Source organism: Piliocolobus tephrosceles, chromosome 5 (genome assembly GCF_002776525.5).
Source record: "Piliocolobus tephrosceles isolate RC106 chromosome 5, ASM277652v3, whole genome shotgun sequence".
NCBI lineage: Eukaryota > Metazoa > Chordata > Mammalia > Primates > Cercopithecidae > Piliocolobus > Piliocolobus tephrosceles.
Window position 1 is genome coordinate 71,611,219 of NC_045438.1, and position 14,348 is coordinate 71,625,566.

Sequence of the window (14,348 nt, forward strand, 5' to 3'; positions counted from 1 at the left end):
CAACAAAGATAAAAAAAAGACAAGGGTATTACATAATGGTAAAGGGTGCAATTTAACCAGAAGAGCTGACTAACCTAAATATATGTGTCCAATACAGGAGCACCCAGATTCATAAAGCAAGTTGTTAGAAACCTACAGAGAGACTTAGATTCACACACAGTAATAGCAGGAGACTTTAAAATCTCACTGACAATTTTAGGTCACTGAGACTGAAAATTAACAGAGATATTCATGACCTGCACCCAGGTTTGGATCAATTGGAGCAGATAGATATCTACAGAACTCTCCACCCAAAAATCAACAGAATATACATTTCTCTCATTGCTGCATGGCATTTACTCTAAAATCGATCACATAATCGGAAGTAAAACACTCCTCAGAAAATGCGTAAAAACTGAAATAATAATCAACAGTCTTTCAGACCACAGTACAATCAAATTAGACTCAAGATTAAGAAAGTCAGTCAAAATCACACAACTACATGGAAATTAAACAACCTGATCCTGAATGAATCTTAGCTAAATAATGAAATTAAGGCAGAAATCAAGAAGTTCTTTCAAAATTTTGAAAACAAAGAGACAGTACACCAGAATCGCTGGGACACAGTGAAAGCAGTATTAAGAGGGAAATTTGTAGTGCTAAATGCTCACATCAGAAAGTTAGAAACACCTCAGATTAACAATCTAACATGTCAACTGAAAGAATGAGAGAACCAAGAGCAGACAACCCCTAAAGCTAGCAGAAAATAAGATAACCAAGATGAGAGCTGACTGAAGGATGTAGAGACATGAATAACCCTTCAAAAAACCGATGAACCCAGGAGCTGTTTTTTTTAAATAAAAAAATCATTAGATCACTAGCTAGATTAATAAAGAAGGAAAGGGAGAAGAATCAAACACAAACAGAAATGATAAGGGGTATATCACCACCGACCCCACAGAAATACAACCAACCACCAGAGAATACTATAAATTAGTATTCTATGCACATAAACTAGAAAATCTGGAAGAAACAGATAAGTTCTGGGATACATATACCCTCCCAAAACTGAACCGGGAAGAAATTGAATCCCTGAATAGTCCAATAGTGAGTTCTGAAATAGAGGTGGTAATACATAGCCTACCAACCAAAAAAAGCCCAGGACCAGATGGATTCACCACTGAATTTTACCAGAGTTACAAAGAGCTGATACCATTTCTACTGAAACTATTTCAAAACATTGAAAAGGAGGGACTCCTCCCTAACTCATTCTGTGAGGCCAGCATCATCCTGATGCCAAAACCTGGAAAATCCAACAACAAAAAAAAACACAAAACATGAGGCCAATGTCCTTGATGAACTTTAATGCAAAAGTCCTCAATAAAATATTGGCTAACCGTACCCAGCAGCACAACAAAAAGCTTATCGATTATGATCAAGTTGGCTTCATATCAGGATGCAAGGCTGGTTCAACATATTGCAAGTGAATAAATGTGATTCATTGTATAAACCGATCTAAAGACAAAAACCACATGAATATCTCAATAGATGCAGAAAAGCCTTTGATAAAATTCAACATTGCTTCTATTAAAATCTCTCAATAAACTATGTATTGAAGGAATGTACCTCAAAATAATAAGAGCCATATATGACAAACCCATGCCTGATATCATACTGAACTGGCAAAAGCTGGAAGCATTCCCCTTGAAACCCAGCACAAGACAAGGATGCCCTCTCTCACTTCTCCTATTCAGCATAATATTGGAAGTTTTCACCAGGGCCGTCAGGCAAGAGAATGAAATAAAGGGTATTCGTATAGGAAGAGAGGAAGTGAAATTACCTTTGTTTGCACATGACATGATCCTTTATCTAGTAAACCCCATTGTCTCATTCAAAAAGCTTCTTAAAGTGGTAAGCAACTTTAGCAATATCTCAGGATAAACAATCAATGTGCAAAAATTGCTAGCATTGACATACTTCAAAGAATTAGAAATAAAAGCTATTTGAAAATTCATATGGAACAAAAAGAAGCCCAAATAGCCAAGACAGTCCAAAGCAAAAAGAACAAAGCTGGAGGCATCATGCTACCTGACTTCAAACTATACGGCAAACTACAGCAACCAAAACAGCATGGTACTGATACAAGAACAGAGACATAGAACAATGGAACAGAACAGAGAACTCAGAAATAAGACTGTGTTCCTACAACCAACTGATCTTCAAAAACCAGACAAAAGCAAGCAATGGGGAAAGGATTCCCCATTTAATAAATAGTGCTGAGATAACTCACTAGCCACATGCAGAAAATTGAAACTGGATCTCTTCCTTACATAAGTGCCACTGCAGGGGTTGGTTGGTGGGTAGGTTCCAGACTCTTTAACTGCCAGTCCTTCTGGGAACTAATAGAGCGAAAATCCACTCACCCCCAAAGGAGGGCATTAATTTATTCATAAGGGATCTGACCCCATGACCCAAACACCACCCAACAGACCTCACCTCCCAATAGTGCCACACTGGGGAACAAATTTCACTAACAAGGTGGTACTGAGTGAACGTACTGTGTCATTCAGTCTCCAGAATAGTGTTCGGTAGAAGAAATGCTCTTAAAGTTTGATGCCAGAATAACACTTTTATTGAAGTTCTGTTTTGTCTCTATTTGAAGCTATGTGCCAGTTTTTCTTTCTCAATATAGTGTCAAAAGCTTAGGGCACGGTTTTATATATAATCACATATTATGTATACTTTGGTCATATTTGCTTTTCTCCTTTATCACTTTACTAAACCCTATTTTTAGTCTATGTGAACTTCTGTTAAGCCACTTCAAAACCAATAACAAATCATTGTTCCTTGATCTTTTTTCTAATGTTTTTAGTTAGTTTTCCAGTGTTGTTAGTTAGATTGTAGGAAATGGAAGAAAATGAAGGGGAAAATACAGAAAATGTATAATTTCACTTGGCTCTACACTACATTCATATTAGTGCTATATCAGTAATGTGGACCTTGAGGTATAGGTTGTGGCAGTGGCAGCTACTCAAATTGGGACAGCTGTGCCACGTAGATGACCACTGCATTTCATAACATTGTGTGAGAGAGAGTTTGGACCACATTTCTCCTCTGTTTTGCTGTATTTTCTCAAAGTGTGACTTCTAGTTCTAGTTATCTTTGTATTCTAACCATAGACACACATCTAAGGACATTGAATGAGTGAGTCAGTCACAAATTTTTATCAGGAAACTCTTCTTGGATAAACATAAATTGTGGTGAAATTCATAGATGTACTTTTTCCAATTAAAAGAGAAATGGTTTAAATAATTGAAATGGGTGAACAATAGGGAACTACAAAAACATCTATTTCTTAATTATGGTCATTTTCAGTAGCCTTTATCATACTGTAATTTGTTGATAGGGTTTTAGATTCCCCTTTCCTCTGTCTTCCTTTCCCAAAAGTACACCCCAAACTTTTGACTACTTATTCTTGAATAAATGTAATCTGTTAATATTGACTGTCTGGAGTTACTTTGAAGAGATAATTTTTTTATTATTTTGAGTCTTTTTTGTGGAGAACTGCATAATACATTTATTTAGTTCATCACATTTAAGGTGTAATAGTGTTGTATTGCAATATGGCTTTTTTTTTTTTTTTGAGATGGAGTCTCGCTCTGTGGTCCAGGCTGGAGTGCAGTGGCGTGATCTCCACTCACTGCAATCTCTGCCTCCCAGGTTCAAGCAATTCTCCTGCCTCCCCGTCCCAAGTAGTTGGGATTACAGACACCCACCACCATGCCTGGCTAATTTTTGTATTTTTAGTTGAGACGGGGTTTCACCATGTTGGTCAGGCTGTTCTCGAACTCCTGACCTCCGGTTATCTGCCTACCTCAGCCTCCCAAAGTGCTGGGACTACAGGTGTATGCCACCACACCCAACCTGCAGTATGACATTTTAAAGTGTTTTTTTTTTTTTATTTTTATGTAAGAGATTGATCCTCAAACTGGGCTTTACAAATGTGGCAGGTAAGAGGTAGTGACTCTCAAACGTTCAAAGTTGTGTTTTGTTTTGGTTTGGCTTGGTTTTGCTTTCAAAGAGCACACAAACCAGTCTGATTTGAAAAACATAACTTTACAATAAATGAAAGAAACCTGTTCTCTATGAGGATCCCAATTGTTAACGATTAGGCTTCACTGCAGGACAGCTTGCTACCACAAATTAGTCATAGGTGAACAACAAACTGTCTTTATGAGCGTGAAGAGGCATTCTAAGTTGTAGCCTGCTCTATGAGATGTTAATGGAGTGAAATCCTGGAGTATTACAGATAAGCAGTTAGAGTGATGAACAAGGGCTTTATGGTTTGTATAAACAGAAATATAAACAACTTTGTATTTTTCTCAATTATATGTAATTAGTTAAGGTTTCAGGGTAACGAAGTATTGTGTCCCTTTTTTTTTACAAGCTTATGCTAATGAGGCTAGACTTCAGTATGTATATTCTGGCTTTGATGAAAAATGTCTTAACAAAAAGAACTGCAAAGAGAATGAACTGCAAAAAGAATTGTATTTCAGATGTAAACACACATAGTCTAGAAAGAATTTTTTTACATGTTCAGTTTTGAATAGGAGAACTTCTCTCGCCGATTCTCAGCATTTCCTGCTCTTTCCTTCAGAAGCTTTAGAATTTCTTATTGAATTATACTTTGTTTTTTTGTAAATGTCAATTTGAAATTTTAGCTAAAAATAGTATCATTTATTTTTCCTAACATGAAAATACTGAGATACATTTCAGGTGACACTCTTTGTGCTTTAGCTTTATTATATTGTGCTTTTCAACAAACAGTATGCTGTGATAATGCTTTTGTATTTGAATATATTTGTATTTTGTAATTGAAAGCCACCATCCTTGACATAAATATAACTCGATATTTGAGACTATGCTTTATGTGTGTGACTGTGCATTCGTGCATGTGAATTGATGGGAGAGCAGGGAAATAAAAAATGTTGAAGAGGAAGTGGTTGGAACTAACTGATTTGTTGTAGAGTCCCAGGGGGCAGGTATAATCTGCAAGCTGTCAGATTCCATTATGGGGACCGTTGCCATCAATCAGAACTGACATTTGTATATCAGAGGTTAGTATAACTAATTATATGTATGTTTATGGAATGTAACCCATGTGACATTTTAGATTTAATCTTTAAATTAAAACATTCATATAATTTATAAGCTTATTGGTTGACTGAGTATGTGATTATGTATTTTAGAGAGGAAGACAGTATTTCTTAAATCTTGCAAGCTGTTGCCTGGCCTACACCTATCGTGTTAGAATGTGATTTGTAGCAATTCCAGGCTATTTTCACCACAGAAGATGTACTACGCAAGCATTCTTGAAGGTTGCTCTTTAGCTTAGTTAACAGATTCCTAACAATTTTCAACTAAATGTACCATATTTTATCAATTGTAAGATACATTTTGAAAGTATACTTGGTAGTGGCATTTGTTTTGTCTTGTTTTGTTTTGTTTTCAGAGATGGAGTCTTGCCCTGTCTCGCAGGCTGGAGTGCAGTGGCATGATCACAGCTCAGCGCAGCCCGGAACTCCTGGGCTCAAGCGATCCTCCCACTTCAACCCCTTGTAGGACTACAGGCGTGTGTGACCACATCCAGTTAATTTTTATTTTTTTATTTTTCTAGAGGCGAGATCTCACTATACTGCACAGGCTGGTGTCAAACTCCTAGCCTCAAGTCATCTTCCCACTTTGGCCTCCCAAAGTGCTGGGATTACAGGTGTGAGCCACTGCACACAGCCCAGTGATATTTTTTTCACCTTCTTAGTGACAATAAAATATGGTATAGCTGGAATCAGTGGCTTCTGAGATTTGATGATATATAATATACTGTTGGATTTTAGTGGCTATGTTTTGATATTTTATCATTCTGGTTTTAAAAAAGTCACATATGTAATTACACAGTTTGTTCCCAGTTTTCTACAGTCTACGTACTAAAAATTTCAAAATCAATTTTAAATGTTATAAAGACAAGAAAGTATACTCTTATCTTTAAAATTTGTGTATTCCTTTTGATTCACAATTTTAAATCTACTTTTTAGCCATGTGCTTCAAAGAAACAAACTGTTCCAATAGTCAAAATGATAAATTATTTAAAATTCAATATGATATCAGTATGACTTGCATAACTTCACATTAGCTGTAACAAGATGAGTTAAACATACAGCAGACTACTTTTATGCATCACAAACATTTTTGTGTCTTAAGCCAGATATGTATTCTCAATAATAATAATAAAAAAAAAAAAACCTTAGGACTCCATTTTGTGTATAATGAAACAATTAAAACTGGGAGGTTTTAAGGATTAGGTGCATCATTGCCTAGCTAGTTTTTCTTCACTGAAGAAAAATTGAAGCATAGCTTCCAGTACACATTTGCTTTGTCAGATCTTTGTTCAAGATATTCTTCTAGAAGTTTGTTCAAGAAGTTGAAACGTTTCCATGAAATGTCTTCTCTGTTCACACACACATTCTCTCTCCCTCCTTATCTCCTTCTCTTCCTCTTAATTTCTCTAGTCCTCTTCCTCTCTTATTTACCCCCTCACACTAGCTCCTTCATTCTAAAATAATGACTATTTTGGTTTTGATTTACTTTTTGCTCTTGTTCAAGTACCAGTCTTTCAGTGAGATTGTTCAGAAACCCATAGTTGTATTATTGGCCTTCCCTGATTTGTCTTAGTCATAAAGATATCATGGGCAAGGTTTGTCAAAAGTTTCAGTATATACAGAAAACTATGTATATAGTATGTCTGGTGCTTTCTCTTCACTACCTTCTTGTTGACTTTATCCGAAGTGAAAATGAGGTTGAATTGGCAAGACTATTTCTGACGTATTCATGCTATCACCAAGTGCGCTTTCTTCCCTAAGTGCTAACATATGCCCCATAAACATGGAATATGAGATTTATCATAGGCCATCCCCGGCTATGGATGCTTTCGTTTTTTGGGAAGAGACTTCTTGGCAAAGGAGAGAGTGGGAAAGCAGAAGGTAAAAAGTGATTATACTTAATATGAATTTTTTTTCCATGCTGTTGCATGTAGTTTAGTAGTTTACTTATTTTTATTGTTCAGTATGTATTTTATTCCACTGTATAAATACATTACTTATTATTTATCCATGTTATTGTTGATAGACATTTGGTTTGTTTTTGATTTTGGAGTATTTATAATATATGTGGCAATAAAAATTCTTATACATGTCTTTGGGTGCACATATATGTGTGTTTCTGTTGGGTATATAGTATATTAGGAAATGGAATTTCTGGGTCACAACGCATGCATATTTCAGCTTTACTAGATGTTACCAAGCAGTTTTTCAAAGTGGTTGTGTAAGTTTATATTCCACCATCAGTTTAGGAGAGTTCTAGTTGCTCCACATCCTCTGTAAACATATCCTCTGGTATTTTCTATTATTCATTCTAACTTTTATGCTAGTTGTATAGTGATGTCACTTCTGTCTGACTGTCTCTCTGTCTCTCACTCTATCATTCCCCCCTTCTTTCTTGTATTTTTTTATTAAATATGAGAAAATATATATTCATTATTTTCAATTAATTTTTTGGCTCCTGTGTTTAGTGAATGTTAAGCACTATAGCATAGTTATATACTACAGTAACATTTATATGTGCAGCTTAATGTTTGTTCCCAAGCTCACATATTGCATTTGTTATGTCTAGTTAGACAATTTGATTGTTACTTTTGACACATAGAGAATAATGTTTTGTTTGCAGATGTTTATCTTTAGGGAAGAAAAATTTATTTTTAGACTTTCTTTGACTTACAGTCAAATAGAAGAGATACACTGTGTTTTGGCAAATGTGTAAACCACACTCTTAAGAAGGTATAGAAAAATTTTTTCTCCTTGGAATGATCCCTACTGCCACTTTTCTGTCTGTTCCCCCCTCCCACTCCAAACCACTATTTTGATTTCTTTCTCTTCATTCTGGCTCAGTTCTTTGTGAAGCCACGTTAATAGCATTAATCATTTTTAATCTTTGCCTCTAATAACTTCTTGTAGAGTAAAAATATGAATAAAATATATTTAAACCCTTTTTGTTGTTGTTGTTGTTGTTGTTGTTGTTGTTGTTGTTACAAACCCAGAACAGAAAGTTCAGATCCATAGCTCCATAGCTCCATAGCTCTGGGGTCTAACACTGGAGCTGGTCATCTGCTTGTAATTGCTGCCTGGCTGACACAGTAAAAGTTCCTTCAACCTATTGAATTTTTGCATTTTCTGTTTCTTAAGGAGCATTAGATTAATTCAATCTAGTAATTTTGGGGGGGAAAAAGAACCAAATGTAAAATGCACAAACTCATTTCTCTCAGAGGCATTATTTCACGAGAGGTTTGATGATCTCTCTCATAATTCTTTAGTTCAAAATTCAGAAAATTCCCTTTGGGACAAGTCTATGAATACGTGGATTTGGGCGTGATGTTCTTCATTCAGTGAAGCACTACCCTCTGGTGTGTTTGATATAGGGCTTGCTATAGTATTCAATTAGTAGATTATGCAACTAATCATTAAAAGTTCAGATTAAAATTTTTACTGTGTTTTTCTCTTTTCCCCTCCTCAAGGAGGAATACACTTTACCTAGGATAAACAATAATGGAGTAGTCATTAAACAATTGTAGAAAATGAAATAGTCTAACTTTACTATATACAGCTGTAAGGAAAGTTTTTAATAATAATGTTTAAGATGAATTGGTTCTGGCAAGTCTTAGGTCCTTTGGTTTTGCTGTGAAATTAATGAGCATTTAAAAATTAAATACACCAAATGTTTGGCATAATGATGGTTTATAAACATCTCAACTATGCCATTTTCCCAGTGGACAGTCTAAAGTTGGAACAGTTTAGAATACTGATTTTTATACTGCTGAGGGATTAAGTACATGTACTGAGAGAAATTTAAGTTGACAGTAAAAATATTGACAGTTAACCCAGGCCCTAATGCAAGAGCAGATGGAAATGTCTTGCATGAGTTCCAATTCATTAAGCAAATATGACACTTTATTTTCTAGTCATTTTAGTTCAGGGAACTGAAGTAGTAAAATAGTATTATAAATGAAGCCACTTCTTACTGTGCTGAAATTAAAGCATAGAAAACAAAATACTAGAAAGGATTTTTAAGATTTGGTGGTACAGGTTGAGCATCTCTAATTTGAAAATCTGAAATCCAAAATGCTTCAAGATCTAGAACTTTCTGAGTGCTGACATGATGCTCCAAGAAAATATTCATGGAGCATTTGGGTTTGGGATTTTCAAATTAGGGATGCTTTCTGATATCTGAAAATTTTGATTTTATAATTTGTTACCACATTTTTTTCTCTGCAAATTAATAAGAAAGGGCTGGCATACTATTCTAAGTTGGTGGTGAGGTAGATAGCCTTGTAATTGTTAAATTACACATTATTGTAATTTAATAATCTACTTTGTACCTCTCCTAATATTTACTAATAACTAGCTAGTTTTATTTTATATTTTAATGTGCCACTAATTTAAAGTTTAGGAGAATTATGGTGTCTTTTTGTTTTACAATACATAGGCATGTTTTTCAATGAAAAGCACTGTTAGTAAGTGATCTCTGGGTATATTTATGATACTCTATCTCGGGTCATTTTTAATCTGTCATTATCCAAAGTTAGATTATCAGTAGAGTGAATTGTTGATTTTTCTTTCTTTCCTTTTAATGCTTTCATCATTTTTTAGTCCCTTTTCAAATAAAGACCATTATCAGTATATGCTACTTTAAAAAAATATGTACTGTTTTTTTTTTTTACATTGTAAGATACTTTTTTTTAAAAAAGTGTGTATTTTGTACACTTTGCCCTACAATTCACTGGCAGATTACCTTCAGTGAGCTTAAACTGCCTAATATCACAGCTTAAAGAGAATCCTTCTGCAAATGACTGTTGTCTGTAGTAAATTAGATATAATTCTAGGCTATTCTAAACTCTTTTTATTTGATTTATATAGAGGTGGCCAAAATATTTCTTTCTGAATGCCACAGTTCAATTTTAAATAACCGATGTAACTTTTCCTCTTTTAAAATTTGTCTTATCTCATAGATGCTTGTGACCACACCGGAAAAATGGGATGTAGTGACAAGAAAGAGTGTTGGAGATGTAGCTCTTTCCCAGATTGTAAAGCTCCTTATTCTTGATGAAGTTCATTTGCTGCATGAAGATAGAGGACCAGTATTAGAAAGCATAGTTGCCCGTACTTTACGGCAGGTAAGAGGAAGTTATTTATAAGCTTATTTTGAAGGGATAAATATGTTTTTCAACTTATAATGTAGCATTCTAAGGAAATATTAATATGCATTGTTCACGGGAATTAACATAATTCTAGTATGGAGAAAAGTAGCTATTTTATTTTCATAATAAAAGTCCCCTATCTTTTTTTCTTCCAAATTGTATTTTATTGCAGTATCTTTAATTAACCAGAACAAATGTAAGGAAACTTTCATTGTAGACCTGTGCTACAAAGCTAAATCTACTATTGACATAATCTTCATATTTTTAAAAGGGGGAATGTACCTGTTGTCCGTAGTTTTAGACCTCATTGGCTCTTCATAAATAGTCCAAACCAAAATTGGTAAATTCCTAATGCCAAGAGTCTTAAGATATTTTCTGTCAACCATTCTTTTCATTAAATGAAAAGACAGGATATTTTATAATATTCATGAGTTTTTAACTGATGTTTTCTTGTAGATTGTACATATATAGAAAATAGACGAACACTTAATTTTTGACCTAATCAAGAACTCTAGTTTCTTGACTCCTCATTTATTGTCTCATATTCATATTCTCTTGCCTTTATTTTCTTCCGAAATAGCTGAGACTCCATGACTAATTACTTATCTTCTTAATAACTTTAACTTATCCCCTGAGTACCTGACAAAATTACAACAGTGAATCAATTGAGCCATGTCTGTACTTCCAGCCAGATTGCTGATTACTAGTGGGAAAGATTGCCAGAGATGCTGACTGGCATCAGTATACCTTCATAGACTGTGATTTAGAGTAGACATTCCTAGACTACATTCACATGGATCCTTGGGATTACCTTGTAACTTCTAAGCAGCTTTTTTTCTGTGTCCCTAATGTGACCCTTTTCAAGCTTTACCAGTTCCCTTTTTCACTCTTCATCACCCTGTCATGCCTTATTCTTATACAACAGTATTTTGTACTGAAAGGGAAATAGAGTCCCTTGTGCTTGAACTCTCTCAATTTCCATTCCTTTTCCCTCCTCTCCCTAAACAGGAAAATGCCCTGCACTTCCCACCGCAAGCATACCCTTCATTCCACCCCTTATTCGTTTCTCAGAGGTCCTTTCTCCCCTTGCCTTGGACCCCATTTCTTTCACTCTATAAGTTACCCCTTTTCTTTCTCCTGTGTCTTTTAAGTTCTTTCTCAATGGGCACTGTCTTTTTGGCGTAAAAGGATTGCAGAGTCCTTTCTGGCTTTACTAAAAAATTTCCTTAAACCTATCCCTCACCACCACCTAGTGTCTGGAAATATTAGTCTCGATTCAGTTTCCCTTTTAACTAAACCACTGCAGTCTGGTCATTGCTCAAACATAGATAATAAAATGTTTTTACCAAAATCACCGAAAGATAGTTCTCAAACCTATTTTTTTTTAACTTTTGATTCTACTCGTTTTTGATGCTTAGTACTACTCATTGTTTCCTCAATCTTGAAACTCTGCCCTTTGACTCTGTGATGCCACCCTGTCCTGGTTACCTTCACTTGTGTTTTTTGGTTTGTTTGTTTGTTTTTGTAGCTACTGTTTCTCAGCCTTCCTTGCTTCTTCCCTGTTCTCAATCTGGAAATGTTTATTGTTTACGTTCTCTAAGACTCTGTCATTTGCTATCTTCTCTCTTTATTCTAAATATTTACTCTAGAGGAAAACCACTTCTCTGCCTATCTTACCTAAATTATGTACATATAATATGTGTATGATGTGTATGCATGTGTGTGTGTGTGTGTATATGTGTGTATAACCCAGTTGTATATTTTGACTCTGATATCCCATAGACATCTTTTGCCCATAAACATGTCAGAACTCTTGTCGTCTTCCCTATATACCTAGATATGGTATCATAATCTACTTGATTCCGAAGCCAAAACCCTAGGAGTCATAGTCAAATTTTCCCTCTTCCTTAATACTTTCTTCCATCCCAATATCTAATTAGATATCAATTCTTTATATTTTATTGTAAATAACTCTGATTCAGATTCAAGTGTGGAAATGTAAAGAAGTAGGTACAATAAGTGACACAATGTATTTTTTTTTAAAGTTTGAAAGTGTTTGTTTTTTATTTTATACATTCACCATAAAATTCTAGATGGATTAATGATTTGTTTCAAACAAAGCTCTCAGTTCAATGAAGAAAACATAGGAGAGTTTTTTTTTTTTTTTTTTTTTTTTTTTCAAATCTTGTTGAGGGAGTTCTATGCAATATGCAAAACTCAAGAAGTTGTGAAGGAAACCTGTGTCACATTTGGATGCATAACTATTTTAAAATTCTGATCAGTAAAACACACCCCTAAAATTTTAAATGTGAGACCAAATAACAAATTATTTTCAACACAGAAAACAACTTTTTAATATCATTTATATTTAATAGGTTTATATAAATTAATAAGAAAAATAATCTTAATTGGAAGGAGCATTTTATAGTAGAAAAAATTATTGAGAAATATTTAAAAGATGCTTAAAAAGAATATGAATCAGTATGAGACATTTCTGTTCTATCACATTAACAAAAATAAAAACAGAATGGAGTTTGAAAGCATCCAGCAAAATCAATGCTGTGTTTTCACTTCTATATCTAACTGTGGAAATAATAGCACAAATTTATAAAGATATAGTAACACCAGTATTCATTGAAGCTCTTTTTTTAGTACAAAATATTTTAGTAATAACCTTGAATATTCAACAATGGAAGAAATTGTTTAATGAATTATAGTATATTTATGCAATAAAATGCTGCTTTGCAGCCTTTTAAAAAAGTGAGAATGAACCCTGTGCTCTTATTTATATTCAGGGAGCTCTACCATAACAATCTATACATTCCACATTTATTTATGTGAACTGGGCTTAAAAGATGTTATATTATTCACTGAAAAAGCAAGCTGTTCTGTATGTATAGCACAATCCCATTTGTGTAAGAAAAACATGCAGTATATTTATGTTTTTATTCATTCATTCAGTTAATGAACATTTATTAAGCACCTACACATGTACCAGCTACCTAGTTCTAAATGCTATAGATATAGTGATAAACAAAACAAAGTTCTTGCTTACACTTAGAATTTAGGCTGGTGTAGAATTGGGTGCATATACATGAAAAGATAGGCAACAAGTTGAAGAGTGGTTTCTTTTCTTTCTTTTTCAATTTCAACTTTTATTTTAGATACAGGGATACATGTGCAAGTTTGTTACATGGGTATATTACATGATGTTGAAGTTTGGATGTCATTCTTCATAGAATTAGGAAAAACTCTTCTAAAATTAATATGGAACCAAAAAAAAGAGCCCAAATAGCCAAAGCAATCCTAAGCAAAAAGTACTATAAAAGAGACATCGCACTACCCACCTTCAAACTATACTATAAAGCTACAGTAACCAAAACAGCATGGTACTGGTATAAAAACAGACAAACAGACCAATGGAACAAAATAGAAAACTCAGAAATAAAGTCACATACCTACAACCATCTGATCTTCAACAGTGCCGACAAAAATAAACAATAGAGAAAGGACTTCCTATTCAATAAATAATGCTGATGTAACTGATTAGCCATATGCAGAAGAATGTAAGTTACCTTTCACTATATACAAAAATTAACTCAAGATGGATTAAAGATTTAAATGTAAGACCTCAAACTATAAAAATCCTACAAGAAAATCTAGGAAACACCATTCTTGAGATTGGCCTTGGCAAGGAATTTTTAGCTAAGTCCCTAAAAGCAACTACCAAAACCAAAAATCGACAGGTGGGACCTAATTAAACTAAAAAGTGGGAGATAGCAATTGCAACAAAAGCAAAATTTGACAAGTAGGACCTAATTAAAAAGTGGTTTCTTCTGTAGAAATGGAATTGTAGAAGTATTTGGGACTTGTTTACTTTTTACCACATAAATTAAAAATATGTGTATATGTACACACATACAGAAAACACAAAGGGTTGAAATTTTCAAAGCCGATTTATAAAAAACAGCTTTTAGCTAAAATCCATTTTAAGAGCAATTTTTAAAATGCAGGTCATTATCAGACACAGATGAAGTATGGAGAAGTCTGAAACTACCATCTCTAT

The 14,348-nt window shown here is 34.1% G+C and overlaps 1 protein-coding gene across 1 annotated transcript in view; it reads left to right on the forward strand.

Moving 5' to 3' along the window:
* ASCC3 (activating signal cointegrator 1 complex subunit 3) overlaps window positions 1-14,348 on the forward strand; it is a 389,336-nt gene that overhangs the window by 166,989 nt on the left and 207,999 nt on the right. The window contains exon 11 of the mRNA XM_023205913.2: window positions 10,094-10,258. Coding sequence (XP_023061681.2) covers window positions 10,094-10,258 — 165 coding nt within the window. The remainder of the gene's footprint in view (window positions 1-10,093; window positions 10,259-14,348) is intronic.